Source organism: Zingiber officinale, chromosome 1A (genome assembly GCF_018446385.1).
Source record: "Zingiber officinale cultivar Zhangliang chromosome 1A, Zo_v1.1, whole genome shotgun sequence".
NCBI lineage: Eukaryota > Viridiplantae > Streptophyta > Magnoliopsida > Zingiberales > Zingiberaceae > Zingiber > Zingiber officinale.
The window spans coordinates 90,065,879-90,088,864 of record NC_055987.1 but is presented as its reverse complement, the minus strand read 5'-3'; the positions used below and the strand labels follow the sequence as shown (position 1 = coordinate 90,088,864).

The 22,986-nt window shown below is 39.7% G+C and overlaps 1 protein-coding gene across 1 annotated transcript in view; it reads left to right on the top strand.

The window, feature by feature from the left end:
* LOC122026825 (probable xyloglucan glycosyltransferase 6) overlaps positions 1-22,062 on the top strand; it is a 30,241-nt gene extending 8,179 nt beyond the window's left edge. The window contains exons 2-6 of the mRNA XM_042585535.1: positions 19,724-20,032; positions 20,386-20,676; positions 20,764-20,877; positions 20,966-21,592; positions 21,667-22,062. Of these exons, the coding sequence (XP_042441469.1) occupies positions 19,724-20,032; positions 20,386-20,676; positions 20,764-20,877; positions 20,966-21,592; positions 21,667-21,711 (1,386 nt within the window). The 3' untranslated portion in view covers positions 21,712-22,062. The remainder of the gene's footprint in view (positions 1-19,723; positions 20,033-20,385; positions 20,677-20,763; positions 20,878-20,965; positions 21,593-21,666) is intronic.
* The last annotated feature ends 924 nt before the right edge of the window (positions 22,063-22,986 follow it).

Here is a 22,986-nt window from a genome sequence, read left to right as displayed (position 1 = left end):
TTTCTCTCTCTTCATCCTCTCCTATCATACTTTCTCTCACATCATATTTTCTCTCTCATCTTCTCTCATCATGATCTCTCTTATCACACCCTTTTTTCTCATTTTCTCTCGTCACACTTTCTCTCTCTTCATTCTCTCTCATCATACTCTCTCTCTCTTTATTCTCTCTCATCACACTGTCTTTCTCATCATACTTTCTCTCTCATCATTCTCTTTCATCATATTTTTCTCTCACATTCATTTTTCTCTCACATCTAATTTTTCTCTTATTTTCTTTTAAGGGTAAAAAAGAAAATTTTGATTTATTCCGATAGAAAATATGCAACTAACCAAACATTGTTTTTAAGAGTGATATCCATGCTCATATCCATTCCCATTCCATAATACAATGATTCTCATTCCGATTCCTATTCCTAGGAAAGAACCAAACACACCCTTAGTTGTGTATGGTTGGTCTAATAGTAAGATTATGTTTCCTTTAAACATGCTTCTCAAGTTCGAATTTGGATTGAATTTTAATTTTTTTCTCTTTTATATTCCACATTCTAATATTTATGCTTCTCAAGTTCGAATTTGGATTGAATTTTAATTTTTTTCTCTTTTATATTCCACATTCTAACTAAATATGTATTTCACATTCTAACTAAATATTTTTTTTTTCCTTTATATTTCACATTCTAACTAAATATTTTTTTTTTCCTTTATATTTCACATTCTAACTAAATATATATTTCACATTATAACTAAATATATAGTAAGTTTGAAAAGATCATTATAATATAATATATTTAACTTAATATATAATATTCATGAAAATTTGAAGAGATTATTATAATATAATATGTTTAATAATTATTTTCATTATTTAATATTCGGCCTCGTCATTTAATATACGACATCGTCATTTAATATATGGCCTCCCCAGATCTAAAATCCTGGATCCGTCCCTGTCATGTACGTGAAGAAATTAAAAATTTCATGGAGAAAAAGATAGAGAAAAGTAATCTTTCTAAACTTGCGACATTGGACTTTGAGGATGTAGACCCTCTTAGTGATGATATTGATATGGATGATATTGGAACTATAAGTACAAGTATAAATTCTAAATCAATGAATATGCAAAAAAGACCCAGACAAATTGGTTCAATGGATACGTATTTTGTTCCTAATGTACAAAAAAAAATTTTGAAAGTAGAAAGGGTAAAGAAAGACAAACTACAATAAATGAGACATACAAGAAATAATTGAGGGAAAAAGCTTATATGGCCATAACTGAGTGGATGTATGATGCAGCAATTCCTTTTAATGTCGTTAACTATTCAAGCTCCAAAAGAATGTGACTTGGTTGGCTAATATGGTATAGGTCTAAAAGGACCTAGTTATCATGAGGTGCGGGTTCCTTTTCTAAAAAAGGTTGTTGATAGTGTGACAAATGATTACATTAAGTCGTGTGAAACAGAATGGGCCAAATATGGTTGTAGTTTGATGGCAGATGGGTGGACAGACGAAAGGCAGAGAACATTGATTAATTTTTTAGTAAATTCTCCTAAAGGTTCAGTTTTCATCGTATCGATTGATGCTTCTGATTATGCAAAGACTGGAGAGAAAATATTTCAGTTGCTTGATCGATTTGTGGAGCGTGTAGGAGAAGTAAATATTGTTCAAGTTGTTACGGATAGTGCAAGTAACAATGTGCTTGCTGGTAAGAATCTATTTAATTATTTTTTATCAATATGCTTTTCTTATATATGTTAAACTTATCTACTTTTCTAACTTCTTTTGTAGGGAAATTATTAGAAGCAAAAAGGTCACACTTGTATTGGACTCCTCATACGCTATCATACGACTGATCTTGAAGATATCGAAATCGCACGATTTTAAAGCAACATCAAGAAAGCAAACGAAAGTGAATGCTTACATTTATGTTCATCCCGTATGGTAAATATGTTGAGGTAATTCATAAGACAAAAGAGCTTTATTTGACAGTGTGTCACAAGATTTCACGCTTTTCTCACTCAAAGGATGTATCTACTGTATAAAATTTAAGAACAATGTTCATTTTAAAGGATTGGACAGAGAGTAAATGGGCAAAAGAAGCGGCGGGGAAGAAGGTAGCTAAAATCATCATGACACTTAGATTTTGGAGCAGTATTGTGCATATTTAAAAATATATGGCCCTTTAGTCCGTGTTTTGAGACTGGTTGATGGCAAAAGAAAACCTGTAATGGGCTATATTTATGAGGCTATGGATATGGCAAAAGAAACAATTATGAAGACCTTTAAGGAGAAAGAAGAGAAATACAAAGAAGTGTTTGAGATCATTGATGCGAGATGGGAATGTCAACTTCATTGGCCTCTGCATGCTGCAGGACATTATTTGAATCCAAAATATTTTTATTCATACACAGATTCAAATATCTGTGGAGAAGTGGTGAATGGTTTGTTTGAAACTATGGAGAGATTGGTTTCAAGCGCTGTCGAGCAAGATAAAATCACTACCCAGCTCTCTAAATATCGAAAGACAGAAGGGCTATTTGCGAGGCCGCCTAGGCGGGGACTAGGTGCCGCTGGGCGGATTCCTCGGTATCCCTTGTTTCATGTGGACTGTGGACAATGTCATATGCAAATCTAAATGTTTTCTTAAACAATTTCATAGCAATGAAGATCTAACTATGTATGCTAAAATAAATACATACTTTCCAATACCAAAAAATGAAAAACTATAAAAGAAATAGTTAAACAATAGAACATGCAGTAAGTTATCATAATCATATAGTAAACAGTAGAACATTGGAAAATAGTATTAATAGTTCAATTCAAGATTATAATGCATTATGAACTAGTAACCACTAAGCAAAATATAATTGTTAAATAACATAAATCATGTCTTAACAAAATGAGTTCAAAATTACACAACTAATATATCATTGACTCCTCTTCTTCTTCTCCATAATTTTCAATAACTTGTTCTTCATCGGACACAAACTCAATATCATTATTGTGATCCTCGTCTTTTTCTTCGGATTCAAAATCATCTTCATGGAGTTCTCTCACTCTAGAGCTTCTTCGGGGTTGTAGATTTTCATCTGCTCCACTTGCTTCATCAACCATTTGCCAAGTGAGCCCGGAACCTAGTTCAACTTCATCATCTTCCCCACCATCCACAATCCAACCTTGTGCATTTGAAGCATCTTTTGCAAGAAGGGCATCAACATTTCTTTCTTTTTCTCTTTTTTGTTTGTTCAATAATCTAGCATTAAATTAGACAAATACTAGATTGTTCAACCTGTTGGCATCCAACCTATTTCTTTTCTTTGTATGAATTTAAAACAAACAGAGAAAGTAAATACTACAGTTAGTACCTGAATATAGAGTATAGACGTTAAAAATTATAACTAATTTAATTAAAGAGTAGACTGAAAGTTTAAAACTTATTCCTTCAAATGTACTCCAATTTCTTTCACACCCAGATGAACTTGTAGTTAATGAAAGTATCCTCAATGCCACCCTTAGCAAGTTAGGTGTGTGAGCACCGTATGTACTCCACCATGCACATGGATCAAATGTATCATCATTTTTTTCACATGCTTTTGCTGCCAATGTTTTTTCAGATAACCCAGTCTTATTTCTATATTTTGAAAATTCCTTGTTAATAATTGTATCTTGTAGATCTAACTCATTGGCATGCAAAGTTTCCAAAATCCCCATCGCGACCTCCTCATAAAGAGCAATAGAACTATCTTTGTAGTAAAAATAAGGATTCAACAAAAATGCAGTGGTATGCAATGATGTATCAAGTCTATCCTTCATTTTTGACTCAATAATGACTATGATAGGCTGATAATTTGATTTCACGTTATTCAGAGCCACCTTGATATCTTCTTTAGCTTGAAGAAGCTCCCCATATAGAAACCCCATTGATGGCTTTCTATCTCCATCTACCAATCGAAGAATTCTTACCAAAGGAGCAAATATTTTCAAATAAAGTGTCACACCATTCCAAAAACTCATGCTCATCTGTAGAGTAAGTCAATTTTCCTTTGTTTGTTTTTGACCATTTACATTTCTCCCACATATCACTTGTAAACATGACCCTTAAACTAGCTTTTTTTTCAATCAAACTTTGCAATGTGAGGAAATTTGATGCAAACCTGGTAACTCCTGGTCGGACTATGTCTCTTTTCTTCTTGAAACTTCTCATCAATGATAAAGTCTTATGGTGAGCATAGATGAAAATGGTAAAAGCCTTGGATTGCTCAATCACCTTTTTATATCGTGGAAGTTTGCCAATACTTTCAAGCATGAGATTAATAGTGTGAGTTGCACATGAACTCCAAAAGATCCCGGGTCGTTTTTCTCTCATCAATTTAGCTGCAGTCATATTGTTGGTGGCATTGTCTGTTACAATCTGAACAATATTCTGAGCTCCTACTTGTTCAACACATTTGTCAACATACTCAAAAATAAGTTCAGCTGTATGCGCCTCCTCTGAAGACTCCTTAGACTCTAAAAATGTAGTACCCTCCTTGCAATTAACACACAAATTTAAGATGCTTTTTCTTTTTCTATTACTCCATGCATCTGTCATGATTGAGCACCCATTCTTCTTCATGTTTCTTCAATAATTGTTTTGTTCTTTCAACTTCGGCTTTCAATAGTGGCTCCCTAAGTTGATATTGAGTTGGAGGCTTGAATCCTGGTCCAAATTGACCCACTGCTTCCATTAGTTGTTTGAAACTATCATTATCAACAGCATTGAATGAGATTCCATTTTCATAAATCCATCTCCCAACATATTGTTGAACTTATTGAGTTCTCTCTTTGAAAAGTGCCTCATTTATATTTTTTTGGCGAAGCACTTTACTTCCACTGGAGCCTGCATTTTCTGGAGCAATTGCCGATGCATATCTATCCATGGGGCCAAGTGGAAGAGGTTTCTTAATTCCATGCATCCCTTCAATTTCAAGACCTTCTTCTTCATCTAGAGAAATAGTCACCTCTGCTCTATAACTTTGTTCTTCCATTATTTTGTTCTTCTTTCTGTTCCTCCCTTCTAAAATAGTCTGTTTGCACTTATTTTTATCTTCTTGAGATGCTTTTCGACAACCAGATACATTTCCAAGTATATTTCCAATGTGCTCCTTTATCCTATACACTCCTCCTGACATGGTTTTTCCACATAGGTTGCATTTAATTTTGTCGAGATTTTTAGGATCAATCAATATCCCAAACTCCCATTCGATATCGTTTGACTTTCTTCTAAGTATTCCAGATTCGGGTTGAGTGACAGATGCTGTCGAAGATGTATTGCTTGTTATTATGATAACAGATAACCTGAAAAAATTATATATAACAACTTAACAAGTTAACAACATAACATGATAATAAAATTTAATTATACATTTTTACTATACCAAACGATACAAAATAATGAAATATAACATTAACAAGTCTAAGAATATTTTTTATATATCATTATATCTTAATCTAAGTATCTAACTAATAAAATTTATTAGATAATAGATATTTGTTTAAAAAAATTAAATTTAAAATATATTTTTTATATTTTTAAATCTGTTTTATACTTTTATATATAAATTAATAATATTTATTGGAATTTTTAAAAATTTAATTTAATTTTCATATTTTTAAAACTGATTTATATAAATTAATAATATTTATTAGAATTTTTAAAATTTTAATATAATTTTAATATTTATAAATCTGATTAATATAAATTAATAATATATAAAATTTATAAATATGATTTATATAAATTAATAATATATTAATATGTATTATGATTTTTAAATTTTTTTTTATATTTTTAAATCTGTTTTATACTTTTATATATAAATTAATAATATTTATTGGAATTTTTAAAAGTTTAACTTAATTTTCATATTTTTAAAACTGATTTATATAAATTAATAATATTTATTAGAATTTTTAAAATTTTAATATTTATAAATCTGATTAATATAAATTAATAATATATAAAATTTATAAATACGATTTATATAAATTAATAATATGTATTATGATTTTTTAAATTTTATTTATTTTTATATTTTTAAATCTGATAAATGATAATTGAAAATATTTATAATGATTTTTATTTTTTTTAAATCTGTTATACAAATTAATATTTAATAATATTTATTAAAAAAATAAATCTATTAGTATTATTATTGAATCCTATATTCCTATTAGGCTTTATGAACCGAACCATAAACCCTACCCTATTATTGAAATTATCCTCGTTAGGAATTGTTTTAATTTATTAATTATTAAATAAAATAAATACAAAATATCGAAGAAAAAAACGCCGCGATGCCGCGAAGTCGCGACGCCACTTGACGCCACCGGCGCCTCGCGGGAGGCCTCCGGCGCCGCCGGAAGCGTCGCCGGACGAGTCCGGTGGTCCAGCGAAGTCCGGCGTTGCTTCCAGCGGCGTTGGTAGCATCGCTTAAAGCTTTTGGCGCATCGCGATGCTACCGGTGCTGCTGGAAGCAACGGCAGACTTCGCCGGACGCGTCCGGCAACGCTTCCGGTGGCGTCTGATGCCCTGCGACTCGTCCGGTGTTGCCAGAGAGTTGCCGCGACGACGAAGAAACAAAAAAAAAATGAACAGAACAAGAAAATAATAAAAACTCACCGGAAGTTGCAGGCCGCGATGAGAGAAGACACAAGTCGACGATGAAAGAAAGAAGACGAAGCGCCAGCCTCTCCGCAAATCTGATTTAGTGATTAAAAACGTACCTAAAATACCTAAGCCCGTCGAAGCCCGCATTGGCCGCCGAAGCCCGTAAGATAAAATCACTGCCCAGCTCTATATATCGAAAGGCAGAAGGGCTATTTGGGAGGAATGTGACAATTAGACATAGAAGAACATTATCTCCGGCAGAATGGTGAGAATGCTATGAAGCAAATACCCCAAAATTGCAAAAGTTTGCTATTAAAGTGTTTAGCCTCACTTGTAGTGCTTTTGGTTGTGAGCGCAATTTGAGTGTATTTGTGCAGATATGTAATAAATATAAATGTTTAATGCTATTAGTATGCTACTTTTATAAGTAGAAAATATTCTTTGCTATTTTATTATACTTATTATGATTTTTGACATTTTGTAGATTCACAGCAAAAAAAGGAATAGGCTAGCTAGCAACGCTTAAATGATTTGGTATTTGTGAAATACTGTAACACCCCACCCTCCTCACTACTGGTCTGTGAGGGCGGAGCGCTACTGGTCTACTAACTTATCTTAACTAACATTGCACACATGTTGAAAGAAATTCCTAAAACTCTCAGAGAACTCAAAATATACAATTAACTAGCAGCGGAAGACTAAATGATTCATCTAATACATTCTACTCAACTCTTTGTTAATAAATTCTTATGCTAAATCCCAAGGCTTCTATAGTCCAGGCATCATACATCCATCCGCACCTCCTTGTCGCCTTCCTTTGCTATAACTTTTCCTTTTCTTTATCTGCAGTAAGAGGAAATGTAACTATAAGCAAAATTGCTTAGTACTCACAAAACTTGTGAATAAAATAAATCTAAAATTGATTTGTGAAGTTTTGAAAACTATTTTCATAATAGATAAAAATAATAATCAAACTGCTGATGGGTCCAGCAACTGTACTTGCTATGCGCGCATCCCTAATTAGACCCGAGATAGCTGGTCTCGAATCTAGTAGGGTTTACTAGGTTATCTAAACCTAGGGACGACTATAGGAGTCCAACCCAAGGACAACTAAGAGTTCAGCATAGTGCCACTGATAAAAGTAAAATACTGATTTATCTTAATTACTTCTTCTTTAAATGCCTTGACATTTTAATGAGCACCTTGTGTGCCAAAATCCCTAAAATATCGACTTTGGGATCTACTTAAGGCCTTGGCCTTTTTCTTTCTTTTCTTTATCTTTCTTATACTTGTTAATACCTCTAATAAAAGAATGCTTCTTTAAAAACTGAAATGTTTAAACAAATTCTAACTTTGAAATGCATAAACAAAAATCTGCATACTATGCTAATCAAAATTCTGCATACTATACTAATCAAGATTCTGCATTCTATGCTACACTATTTCTGCATACTATGCAAACATAAATTCTGCACTATAATACTTAACTAAACTGCACTATAATCTTTTTCTTTAAAAACTGCACTATAAGTTCCACAAAAAATCTGCACTACAAGTTCCACAAAAAATCTGTACTATAAATTCCACCAAAAATCTGCACTACAAGTTCCACCAAAAATCTGTACTATAAACTTTAAAGAAATCTACACCATAAGCTCTTAAGAAATCTGCACTACAAGCTCTAAAGAAATCTGTTCTAAAGAAATCTGCATTTTAAGCTTTAAGAAATCTGCACTATAAGCTTACATAAAAATCTGCACTATAGGCTTAATTAAAATCTGCACTATAAGCCTACATAAAAATATGCACTATAAGCTTAATTAAAATCTGCTCTATAGGCTTAATTAAAATCTGCACTATAAGCCTAATTAAAAATCTGCACTATAAGTTTAATTAAAATCTGCACTATAGGCTTAATTAAAATCTGCACTATAAGCCTACATAAAAATCTGCACTATAAGCTTAATTAAAATTTACACTATAGGCTTAATTAAAAATCTGCACTATAAACACTTCTCATGCTTCGAATTCAAGAAGAACAAAGGTCCGAAACTATTCCTACTGCAGGTGAGAAGCACTTACCTTGCTTCTTGGACTCACAACCAAACAAAAAGGGCTTCTAGGACCTTGGCCGACCGCTGGAGATGATGCCCTAACTCCCTTTCGTTTTCTGCCCGAGCTCCGTCATCGTACGCAGAAGAGAAGGAGAGAATGGTTTAAGTCACGGGAAAACAGAGCATCAACTTATCCCTTTTTATAAGTTAATATTTCTGTTAACTCCTTAAATAAATTCGCTATCTTTTCTAAACAAACAAATCCAACATCAACTTATCCCTTTTATAATCCAATATTCTGTTAACTATCTTAAATAAATTCGCTACCTTTTCTAAACAGACAAATCCAACATCAACTTATCCCTTTTATAATATTCTGTTAACTATCTTAAATAAATTCGCTACCTTTTCTAAACAGACAAATCCAAGATCAACTTATCTCTTTTATAATCCAATATTCTGTTAACTATCTTAAATAAATTCGCTACATTTTCTAAACAGAAAAATCCGTTTGCACACCTGGTCAGCCGGGTTTTGACTGAGTCAAAGGTCGTGGGTTCAATTCTCGGCTTGGACATTTTTTTGTCGAAACTTCCTTCGTTTAGTAAAAATACCAAACGACCTCCAAAAATTACATAAAAATACTCTAAAAATTTCTAAAAATCTCTAGTATTTTTCTAAAGTATTTCTAAATATTTTTAAGAACTTTTAGAACTCATAATGAGGAAAATTGGGTCGTTACAGGATAACCCTTTCTCTAAGATCGATGATAGTAATGAATGGTTGATGGGTAGAATGGATGGAGAAAGTGATAATGAAGAAGATGAGTTGGTTTTTGAAGGTGATGACTTGACATGAGATGTCGTTGCAAGAGCTAGTGGAGCTGAAAAACCTGAATATTATATTAGAGGAAAAAATATTGCATCCATGACCTCTAGTTCACATGCTAGGCCTAAACAAGTCGAGAAAGGAAATACATCTTCCTGTATGAGACACTCATCTCTAAGACTTAGAGATGAAGAAGAAATTGAATTTGAAGAAGATGAAGATAAAGAAGAAGAATACAATGAGGATGATCTTGAGTTTGATGATTAATTTGACTTATTACGCTTGTTTTGATGAACTTTGTTAGTTTAAATTAGAAAGTTGAAACTTGAAAGTTTGAAATTTTTATTAATTTTATCATGGTGTTATTTTGCTTATCATATTTGATATTGATGTGTGTGGAATATTAATAGTTATCATATTTGACATATTATATGAGTGTGTCAATATTTTAGTAGTCATCAACCTCATGTTTAAGAGACGCGCGCCTCGGGCTCTAGGAGCCCTTTGCGTCTCGGTGCGCCTCACGCCTCTAACACAGACAATTCCTAATAATAATAAAAAAAGTAAAGTGCCTCCGTTCAAAGGACTAAGCCAATTAATGATGGGTCGAAATTCATTCTATGCAATCAATTAGTAAAAATATGATGAAATTGAGTGTAATAAAACATTATCACCTTCTAACATTGCAGTGATGATAGCTGATCCTGTCTGAATCGCCGAACCAAAGGACGCTGGGCACGTGGCGCTCTCCTAGTCGATGACGCAGGCCTCCGAAGCTCCGGCGATCCTGCACAGAAGTCGGGCCGGGAAGGAGTTCCCCATGCACCGACGCTCAAGTCGTAAGTGGCATGAAAAGGAGCTCCAAGTCAGAACGCTGCATCCGCCAAGTCCACTCTTTATATAGGGTGATGAAAAGCCCTACACGCCTATCGAGGCACGCACGTCCGCGCCCCACGCCTGTGCACTGCTGAGAGCTTACCCGACGCCATACCGCGATCCCATCAAGGCTGGATGGACAACAGACACCCGCTGTCGACCAGGAGTACGGCTCACCATGATTTGAGGGTCGCCGTAAGACGTTCCCTCTTATCGCTCATAATCCGGGCGTCCGACCGGCCGGATAGAGTCCGCCGACCTTCCTCCTTACGCTGGACCAAGACTCACCTCGCCCGCCCGCCGACATCGTGTGCCGGGAAATTTTCGAGGCGCCATGAGAAGGTTATTGATTCTCGGTTCTTCCGCCGGCTTTAACCATCGCTTCGACAGAAGGCCGTAACTCGACCCTGGCCAGCCTTTTACTACCGTCAAGTCACCGATCGGTCTAGTCCATTTCTTCCAAGTCCGGCCGGCTCACCCTTCTTCGACGCTAGGTTTAACCTTTCTAAGGAGTTTGAGAGCTCCTGTTTCACCGGGCTTCCCTTCGAGTCTAGTCGGCGAGGCGAAGTCCGATCGATCGATCGCCGATCCGATGAACAACGATCATCGATTGGGCCGCTCGCCAGCCTAATGATGCTTGTTTGTTCGGCAGATCCGATCCGTGCTCGGGTCTCGACCCACGTCCGACGCCTCCCTACTATTCATCACGCACCGCGACGGCAGGGAGCTCATTAACGCGGCCAGATCCCGACGACACGTGGCGATCAGACGGCGGTGGCTACTCGATGGGACACCGCCATTCAAAACGGACTACGGACGACGACTCGTTATCGACGACTGATCGGACGGTGGAGGTCGCTCCCGGCGATATAAAGCCCGCAACTCCGCTTCCGCCTTGTTGCTTCATCCTCCTCCGTCATTGCTTTTTTCTCCCATGACCGCCTCCATTCTTCTAAGAAACCCTGCACTCGCCGATCATCTTTCGTCAGAAGACCTCTTCGCTCCCAACGCTTCATACTCGCCTTCACCGGTTTCCTCCATTCCTTGCTCAACCTTCTTTCGGTCCCGATTCTCGCCTTCGCCTACGACTAGCACTCGCAATGACCGGCGCCCGGTCACGGTACGCCGACCACGGAGAGTCACGAGGAAGACGATCAAGGCCTCGCTCGACTTACGACCGCCGACCGACCACCAAAAAGTTAGCTACATCACTGATCGGCCACGAACCGCCTAAGACAGCTTCTTTTCTTCCGAGACCAATTTCTAGCCGGACTGCGTTTTCCACCCCACAAGTTTTTCTTAGAAGTTTGCAATTATTTTCGTATTCCGCTCAGCCAGGTAGTTCCCAACTCTATTAGGCTGCTGAGCGGAGTGATAGTTTTGTTCAAACTGAACGGCATCCCCTTAGACCCAAAAATTTTCCACTACTTCTACTATCCCAAGCAGGCCGAGTGGGGTACTTTTGTTTTTCAATCTAGGATAGGTTTCGTACTCTTCGATAACATGCCGAGCTCCAACAAACATTGGAAGGAGCATTTTTTCTATATACGTTTTCCCGAGCGGCCAACTTTTCGGACCAAGTGGTAGACGGCGATGCCGGCGCAACCGGAGCTCGGCAAATTTAGAGGCGACGCGGCCTACCTTCATGCAGCCGAACGGCTAGTTGGCCAGCGCTATCATATTGACAAGCTACCTCCCGGAGTAACGCACATATTCTACTGTCTCTCACTACACCGACCGCCCGGCAGCACGAGTAAGTTCCCTATCTTCCCGCTTGTTTTGCTCTAACCGATTTATTTTTCGCTCGCAAGTCACGTGGTGCGCCAAAGCTACCGAGAAGCTCAATCAAGGCCGCCGACGAGGCGGTGATTTAACAAGGAGGTCACGAACGGGCCTTCCCCACCGATCCCCGGCGAAGAAGGCGAGGGACACCAATCGTCCCTCGACGCCCGCCTCACGACGAGGCCGCGGCGACATGTAACCTCCCACCGGCCGAGGTGGAGGGTCGCTCGCCGACGACGCGCCACGCACTCTAAGCGCCGACGACCGAATCCGCATCCGCCTCAACTACACTGATGAGTCACAGCGGGCGAGGACGACCGCAGTTATCCGGACGGCTCGAGAGTACTCCGACCGTGGTTCTCTCGAGGGCCAGGTGTCGCGCCTTCAAGAACTTTCGTCAGACGCGCCATGAAGCTTCCTCGCCCACCGGTCCAGAAGGCCGACGCTTCCAAGAGCGAGCCGAGCGCCGTAATTTAATTAAAACTGCTTCGCGCTTTCCTTCGAGGCGATACGGCCGCTGCCGATCGCCCGGGTCCCCAAAAGAATTACCTCGACAGCCCTCCGCCTTGCGGACGCGGCCGAATAGCCAGTCGACCGGCAACGGCGACAAGAATCTACAACAAAGCCACCGGTACGCCTGCTTTGTTTCAGATATTTAAATTATGTTTTAACCCGTCCACATTTCATAGCGAATCAGGAGCAGATCGCCATTAGCGATCGATCGTCGAACCGGAGGACGAGTCGAAAACAAAAGTCATGGGCGTCTGAAAGGCCGACGCCCGAGAAGGCCAAAACCACCGACGAACGAAAGGGCTTTGATTTAGCGAGCAAGGTCGCTCTCAAACGACGATCAAGCAACGAGATAAGAAGATCAAACGTGACCACTTAAGCAACAGCCATCAACGATATGGACCGCATGAAGGTGGAGATCAGTGGGAACAACGATCAAAGATTTGACGCCCGCTAGCCACCGAGAAAGAGAGCCGCCTACCGATCTCCAAAGATTCACGGAGATTAAGGATCTTCAGCCGCCAATGACGCCGCCACGCTACCAAAGAATATCAAGAGGGGAGTCGCCTGCTCGACGGCTGAGGAAGCGCCTCCGCCCTAAGACTTCGGAGAAAAGTTTACCGACAAGATATCCTCACTTCGAGGAGGCGATCAAGGCGACTTTAGGCTATCTCAAGACCAAAGGCCACCGCCCGCCGAACCGACCATCCCCGAGGATCTCGCGAGCCACGGACTCCATCCCGACGCCTTTCGATTTCGCGAGAAGCGCTTTATGAACTTTTTGATTCCACTGCTCGACCCAACTTATTCCCCGTAATAACTTGTTTGACGACCTAACGAGTAATACGACCTTCCGCCCTTTCACTGCTTTAGAAGGCATTTTCCCCGCCACGCCAAAGTGTTCTTTATATCCTTCCGCCTAAGACCACGCTCTCGTCCCCACTCGACTGCCTTAACGACATCTATCACGCGACCAGCACCGCTAGGTTTCTAACATACCGCCAAGATTTATACGCTAATATCTCTAACTCCACCGACGAACTTTTTCAGGCTTACCCCAAAGGGTTTTCCAGACATTTTCGAGCCGCCACCGTAACTGTGCCATCGCCGATCAGATCACGCGACCGCTATCCGCCGGGCGCTTATGACACCGCCTGCCTCGATATTTAACGCCGAGCTCGACGGTCTTCCGCCGGACGCTTATATACGCCCTCGCTCTCGATATTTAACGCCTGAGCTCGACGGTCTCCGCTCGACGCTTATAGACGCCGGCCTCTCGATATTTAACGCCTGAGCTCGACGGCCTTCCGCCGGACGCTTACAGGCTCGTCTCTCGATATTTAACGCCCGAGCTCGACGGCCTTCCGCCGGATGTTTATGCCGGCCCGCTCTCGATATTCGACGCCGGAGCTCGACGGCCTTCTCGCCGGACGCTTATGACGCCGCCTCGCCTCGATATTTAACGCCTGAGCTCGACGGCCTCCGCCGACGCTTATGCACGCCTGCCCTCGATATTTAACGCCTGAGCTCGACGGCCTTCCGCCGGACGCTTATAGACGCCGCTGCCTCGACATTTAACGCCGAGCTCGACGCCTTCCGCCGAACGCTTATGACGCCGCCTCGACATTTAACGCCTGAGCTCGACGGCCCGCCGGACGCTTATGACGCCTGCCTTCGATATTTAACGCCTGAGCTCGACGGCCTTCCGCCGGACGCTTATGACGCCTGCCTTTCGATATTTAACGCCTGAGCTCGACGACCTTCCGCCGGACGCTTATGACGCCATTGCCTCTCTACTTTACGCTAATCTCGACATCGCCGATCGGCGGAACCTCGCCATCCTTTCAATTAATTTTGCTTCCTCGACATCAAGGACATAGCGATCGAAATGTATATAATTTACATTTAAGCAGACCTTTCACCCAACTCGGATAACGCATTCCTACCGAATCCGCTGGGTCTTCCTCGCAAGCGCCGCTCGAATAACATACCCTACCGAACGGCTCGAGGTCTCTTTATCACCGGGCTCGACATCGATTCCTGGCCGAACGGCGCGGGGTCTTCCTCTTCAAGCGTTTGGCTTGAATACTATACCTCCGGCCGAACGGCTCGGGGACTTCATCGTCGAGTGCTTGGCTCGGATAATATACTCCCGACCGAACGGCGCGGGATCTTTGACCTCGATCGTGCTTCGAATAATATACACCACGCTCGAACGGTGCGGGGTCTTATCGATCAGCATAAGATCTGACTCAATTTCTCAACTCCCGAATACCCGTGGAGTGAGGTGGATACAATGTACTCGTCGAAATTTATCAAGGTCAGGAGGATGGCGAAACTTCCCGGTCGGTCCTTCATGGCCGCTCGGCCCACCCAGAGGTGGAGGTGGCCTGCTGCGTTATCCTTTTACTTGAGCCTTCTGCTCCCGTTGCTCCACGAGCCTTCGTCATCGAGCGCTTGGCTCGGATACTTTACCTCCAGCCGAACGGCTCGAGGCCTTCTTCATCGAGCGCCTGACTCAGATATTATACCTCCGGTTGAATGGCTCGGGGCCTTCGGCCTCGAGCGCTTGGCTCGGATCTTATACACCATGAAGACAGGCCGCTCGGCCGATAGTGCCCATTGTGCACATTATAACATTTTGCCTTCTACATTTCAAATATACAACCAAACGGAAAATATACAGCACATATCCTATTGATGCACCTTTCACCCTGCCCCGGATAGGCTGGAGATAATTGGCGCTTCATGGTGGATCCAAGTGTCAATCCATCTTCATCCGCTCGGCAGCTCGTCCATCCCACTCCCTCGTATGCGGTCGATTCATCGCCTGACATCAAACTCCCGCTCTTGAGGTTCCAGAAGGAGGGGCTTGCTATAAGTTGAATTCGGGAGGGACTGTGGCAGTCGGTGCTTCCGCTCGGGAGAAGCGTCCGCTCGGAGGGCCTTGCTTTTTCTGTTGTCCCGTATTGGTATTTCATCTGACGAAGATCCCTGATTGCGATTCACTGCTACAGCATCAGGAGGCGTCCGGAATAGGGCCCGACGGAATAGATCGACAATGGGGTGTCTCCGCCGACCACCAGACCGACGCTGCTTGCTTCTCGTGCCGCCTACTGTTGCTTCGCTTGCTCCACAAGCGCGGGCGGCCTCCACTCGATCGTAGCGCCGAGTTCCTCCGTGAAAGCGCCACCGTGTTGTCGCCCGCCCGCCCATTGTTTCCGCTCGACGCAGAGCTGCCTACGACGGCCAAATCGATCATGTCCGAATCGCCAACCAAAGGACGCCGGGCACGTGGCGCCTCCCAGTCAACGACGCAGCCTCCAAGCTCCGCGATCCCGCATGGGTCGCCGGAAGGAGTTCTCATGCGCACCTCCGACGCCAAGTCGGTAAGTGGCGAAAAGGAGCCCCAAGTCAGAGAATGCATCTCCCGAAATCCACTACTTTTTATATAGGGTGATGAAAGCTCCTACACGCCTATCGAGGCGCTGCGTGTCCGCAGCCCCATGCTTCGTGTGTACCGCCGAGAGCTTACCGACGCTATACCGACAAATCCCATCAAGGCTCGATGGGACAACAGACACCCCTGCTGTCGACTAGGAGTACGGCCTAGCCATATGATTTGACTGCTGTCAAAGATGTTTCCTCTCGCTTCCGTCCGACCGGCTGGACAAGGAGTCCGGCCGGCCGGCCCTTCCTCCTTTTACGCGTTGGCCGGACGGCACTCACCTCGCGTCCGGCCCGCCGTTGACATTGGTGTGCTGGGGAAATTTCCAGTAGGCGCTATGTAGAGACTGTTAGCAGTGTCATTGTTTCCTGGTTCTTCTGCTCGGCTCTTAACTACTGTTTCGACAGAGCGTCGGAACCCCGACCCGGTCAGGGCGTCTTTTACTACCGAATGTCCCTTAGTCAGCCGATCGGTCTGGTCCATTTCTTCCAAGTCCGGTCGGCTCACCCTTCTTCGGCGAGCTGCTTGGCCATTTGACCTCTACGTGACGTTGACCCCTCGTTAGGGGGTCCCGGGCTCTTACCACCGGATCAATAGCAATGTCGACAACAATGCAATTATGCAAATAATGATAATAAAATTGCATTTGATGATAGTAAAACTTATATTCCTTACACTCTAGGATCTGAGCCTTGGATGTGTAAGCCAGGTTACTCTTTACAATTCGAGATGATATTCATGATACTAGAGCTATTAAGAATCACAATCAACGTCGAAATAAGGGAAACAAAGAAAATGAAGCTCATGATGAGATATATGGGAGAGTTTAGCTAAGATTGATTCCAATTATGGTGGATTATACCCTTAGCTTTATTATCATACCTCTGATGCATTATATGATTTATCATTTCTAAGGGAGATATGTTATCCTTATCTTTGCCCTATGTCTCTTCCAAGGTATATATATATACCATTATTGATTCCAAATTGAAACATGATGAACATGTGGAGAAATGAATATCAATACATGTCTTTGCTTTGGATGATTATTTGATTGTGGTCTTGAAAAACTATGAGCTATTCTTCAAAGGATTTACAAAGATGTCGCAAGAACTGATGCTTTCATTTGATACACAATATTCTGTTTGGTATTAGTAAGGTGACATATTATGGTCTTTACTAAATTTTAAGGTGGTATATCAAATATATTTGTATGCCTTTACCTAACATTCTCAAATTGTCCAATATCTGAAACCTTACATAAAACCATGTTGAATGATGTTTTTAAAATAAGAAAACAAAAAAAAAAACATATAGAATGAACACTTATTCATCCAATAATTATTGTATACATGGTTATTGTAATAGTATATCAATAAGCCAGAGCCACTGCCCCCTCATTATACAGAAATTTTCATCTGCATTCTAAACCAAATTTAGCTAGCACTTTTGAGTATTCTTAAAACATAAAAATTAAATTAAATTCTATGAATAATGTGAAGTTGAAAATTCCAAATAAATGTAACATAAGCAAATGTTCATACTCATCAAAACTCCGAACTTATGGCAATTTGAATTCCTTATATATCTATATATCTATGAAGATGTTGAATTTCTAGACCAATTTCCATGACCATATTAGATGCAAGATTTCATATTCAAAATAAAAGTAGTAGAATAGTTCGAGGAAGAAGTTGTCATTGCAATAAATCATCAAGTGATCAAAACTTGAATTATTTTGAATTTTATTATGTGCAAAATGATAAAAGTATAAATTTCAATTTATACCTCACTTATAGTTGTTGCAGAAGATTTAATGGGCACCAAATATCTTACAGGCTAATATTGAAATATAAAATGAACAGTCAACACTGACTGAAACATAAACTCAACAGTCCATCTATTACAACTAAATATTAATGAAATGTTATTTTTAATTGTACTATTTCTCATTTCATTATGTAAACTAATAATAATAATAATAATAATAATAATAATAATAATCTATATTTTAATTGCAGCAGATTTAACAGAAACCAAACATCTTGTAGGGTAAGGGGTAGTGTCGAAAAATAATAAACTCAGCTGTTAACACTCGAAGCATAAACTTGACATCTATTGCAATCAAATATTTCACTTATATATAAAAGTAAAAAATACCAAAAGAGCATCAGAGCAGCATGATATAATATCAAAATTTTGTTATTCAAATGAGAGATTAAAACTCTAATGGGGCTCTAAATTTTAATACAAATTCTTTAATTGAACATTCCATTGATCTAAAAATGGCATACTCTTTACATTGGTGGTATGACATGACCTACCTATTGTGTGGGTCAACCACATAACACACACTATTATGCTAAGCCATACTGCAAATTCAGATGCGAAGGCACATGTGCGCTACAAAAGATTTCTCTGTTGACTAATAAAATTGGCATGCGATCACAAAGAAATAATTCTGGTGGCATTTCATGCCCCGATCTCAATTTTGTCTTTGAGCTTATACTCAGCTCCTATTTTACAGTTTTTATTAGAATGGTTTAGTAGTAATAATCAACCATCCTTACACTAAACCTCTACAATACTGCATGTAGAAAGAAATCTCAGGGTCCAGAAGTTATAATATTAGCATCTTATCGTAAAAAGTGATCTGTATTACAACGTTTTAATGCTTGCAATCAACCTACTCTTAATGCTTACAATTATAAATTCAACCTATTCTAGAATGCCAAATAAAATAATGAAGATTATAATTCCTGCTTTGTCTTTTTGTTATAGTGAAACATTCTTCGCTTTGTGCGTCTCTCGAGACTTATTCTAGTTGTATTAAATGCAAATCTTTCATATTTTTATTTTTCTTTTGTTGTGCCATTTGCAAGCCCTTCTAACATCAACAACAAATGAGCCTTTATCCCACTAAGAGAAATCGGCTATATGGATCCTCCTACTTCATTGGAATCGATCCCCTACTATATTCTCATATTTAAATAAATTTTATCATGTTTTAGCATTATTAATCAAGTCTTCTTTGATCTCTCTTCCATGTGCATATTTGTCATAGCCTCACATCGCCTAGTTGGGACATTTATTAGTTGTCTAACTGTCTCTCTTCAATAGGCACAATGATTTTCTTTCTATTATTCTCATTTTTTATCTTATTTATGCTTGTATATTTGCATTTTCACTTTAACATCCTCATCTTTGCGACTCTCATCTTCTACTATGCTTGCTCGATTCATAGCCCTTGTAATATAGAATGTCACTTCTAATTTAACTTGTTTTATGCAAAACATGCTTCCTTGGCGAATGTTCATAATTTGACATCTAGTATTGAGATATTGTAAACTTTTGTTCCAAATTGTTTGGCTGCTAGTTCTCTTTTATAATCTCAAATTGTTATAATCATTAGCTATATTTTGGGTTGGGTGCTTGAATATTATTCATTTATTCTACATTTGAATTGTATGTAAGATTGCATCACTAGTAATATTCAGAATATTTATTACTTAAGTTCAGGGAAGTACCAGCTATTTTCTTGGTGGATATTCTATTTGTTTACCATAAATCCTGAAACAGGTTTACCAACAATCAATAGCAGCAGTCTGCATCCAGGATTGGCCAAGGGAGAGAATGCTAGTTCAAGTATTAGATGACTCTGATGATGTGGAAGTGCAGCACATTATAAATGCTGAAGTGCAAAAATGGCAGCAGAAAGGAGTACATATAATATACAGGCATCGCCTAATTCGTACAGGCTACAAAGCTGGGAACCTAAAATCTGCCATGAGCTGTGATTATGTGAAAGATTATGAATTTGTCGCAATATTTGATGCAGATTTTCAGCCAGCACCTGATTTCTTAAGGAAGACAATTCCACATTTTAAGGTATCTCTTTTCTTTTCATCTAAGTAGAAGGCAACATTTCTGCTAAGTTGGACAGTATCAAGATTGAGAAGTAAAAGACATGATTTATCCTGATTGATGCTCTGAGATGAGAGCATGATTTTATTTTTATTATGCTTTTCATGGCCATGGAAAAAGTGTAGAATGTGATTATTATTGTCACAAATTGACATGCACCTTGATGTACTTGGAATAATTTTCAGACATACAAAAGGTTTTTTTGGTATCTTGAAGACTTTTTGAAGAACTTTTTAGAAAAGTGCATATAGCCTTAGTGGTACGTGTTTGTATTCTGTCCTGATTTTCTTTTTTTTTTTCTTGGATTATTTCTGTAGGGGCATGATGATGTAGCATTAGTACAAGCTAGATGGTCCTTTGTAAACAAGGATGAAAACCTTCTCACAAGGCTGCAGAACATAAATTTGACTTTCCATTTTGAGGTTGAACAGCAAGTCAATGGCATATTTATCAATTTCTTTGGTTTCAATGGAACAGCTGGAGTATGGAGAATAAAAGCTCTTGAAGAGTCTGGTGGCTGGTTGGAAAGAACCACTGTTGAGGACATGGATATTGCTGTTCGAGCTCACCTTTGTGGTTGGAAATTCATATTTCTTAATGATGTCAAGGTAAAATGAAAGTTCATTTTTTTCCTATTTGTTTTAATTTATACAAATTCTTCTTGACAATGTATTCCAATGTATTTGTGTGTGCAGTGTCAATGTGAACTGCCAGAATCTTATGAGGCCTATAAGAAACAGCAACACAGATGGCATTCAGGTCCAATGCAGCTGTTTCGCTTGTGTTTTTTTGGCATCCTTCATGCGAAGGTCAGTTCTTCTCCAGTATCTATACAAAGGATTTGAATTGACCAATTACTTGAAATTTTGGATTGATGCACTTCTTACTATATGACAGGTAAGTTTCTTTAAGAAGGCTAACTTGATATTTCTTTTCTTCCTGTTGAGGAAGCTGATCTTGCCATTCTACTCGTTTACTCTGTTCTGTATCATACTCCCTTTGTCAATGTTCCTGCCGGAAGCTCATTTGCCAGCTTGGGTTGTCTGTTATGTCCCTGGTGTTATGTCTGTTATGAGCATACTTCCGGCACCAAGGTCATTCCCTTTTATAGTACCATACCTTCTTTTTGAAAACACAATGTCTGTGACCAAATTCCATGCTATGATATCTGGACTTTTTAAATTGGGAAGTTCATATGAGTGGATAGTTACTAAGAAGTTGGGAAGGTCATCAGAGGCAGATTTGGTTTCATATGTCAAAGAAGTCCCTGAACCACGTGTAGAAATTAATATTCACAGGTCATCCTCCGAGTCTGGTCTTGCCGAGTTAAATAAATTGGATGTAACTAAGAAGGCAGGGAAAGCCAAGATGAATCGTCTATACCGGAAAGAGCTTGCCCTTTCTATTATTTTGTTAACTGCCTCTGTGAGAAGCCTATTATCTGCACAGGGGATTCATTTCTATTTCTTATTGTTTCAAGGAGTCACTTTCCTTGCTGTTGGGTTAGATCTCATCGGGGAGCAGGTAAGCTAATCCTTGTTGTTGACTTACGTGATATATGCCAAAGGATTCCAGGCAACCAACTTGTATCATTACAGCTGCCCAGGCAACCAACCTGTATCATTACAGCTGCCCCGTTTTGAAGTGGCTTACTCAGAATCTCTCTCGACCACCATGGAATCAATTAGTTTAGGCAATCAATTCATTCTTTCAAATCTTCATTTTGTATATATCGCTTCAGAATCCCTGACTGACGCTAAAGGTAGACCAGAATCCCTCCTGTGCTTTGTTAGGAAGGTTGTATAATGCCCAGCATATTTATTAGTTTTTCTTTCTTTCCATCCTCTTGTTTGTTATTTATGATTCAGATAGAGATGTGGAGTAGTCAATTCTTTGGGTGTGGCTTATGTTTATTCATATGACAGAATAATCAGACTTAGCAAGATAGAATCATTTGTGACGTCTAGCTGTAATTGGTCCTAAACTTGTAAGAATTAAGAGATTGGCATTTAAAAAAAAAAATCCTGTTCATTTTGTTTGATATTCCTGTTCATTTTGTTTGATATTCCTGTTCTTTGGTATTAGTAAGTTTGTAAGGATTAAGGGATTTACTTGACATTCCTCTTCACTTGTGCTTACTGAAGTGGCCATTTTACTATTCGGTTGCCCAAGAATATTTATGTTGCTTTTGCATTTGTCTAGTGTGTGTGTATATATATATATATATATATATATATAGTGATTCTCATAAAATTTTAGGTGCCCTGTACACTCATCGGGGATCGGAGTCGGGAAGGATAAAAATTTCTTATATATATAGGAGTGAAATGCTCCTTGACTACTCTTCTATGTTGCTCGTCTCACAATTGAGTGGTCAAAGCGTCTGAATCATATCCTCCATATATATAGTTGTGATATCCTATCCGACTCTCCGTGCGCACTTTTGTGGGTGACTCAAAATTTTGAGCACCAATCACTTTCAGGTGCCTTGCACGTTCATCGGGTAGAGTGTGTGTGTTTATATAGGGAAATGATATCCTGCACACCTGTTTGGTGCACACTCTTGGGCAACGCTCATAGCTCTGGGTGCACTCACGGATGTCCCGATTCTCTATTGAGAATCGGGGCGTCCGGGGGTGCGCACGGGTGCCTAAACTTGTGAGAATTGTCCAGGAGTGTGTATCAAACGAGTGTGCAAGGTAAATTTATTTTATTTTATATATATATAGAGAGAGAGAGAGGACATTGATATGGTGCTCGATTGGCTGTTTGCGTCGTATTTCTGCGACTGAGAAGACTCATGACGTCTGGAATCACTCGGGGATTCTAGGCGCCTCTAATCATCTCAGTCATGGAAATACAGTGCGGATGATCAATCGGACATCATATCAGATCCGTACATATATATATAATGTTAA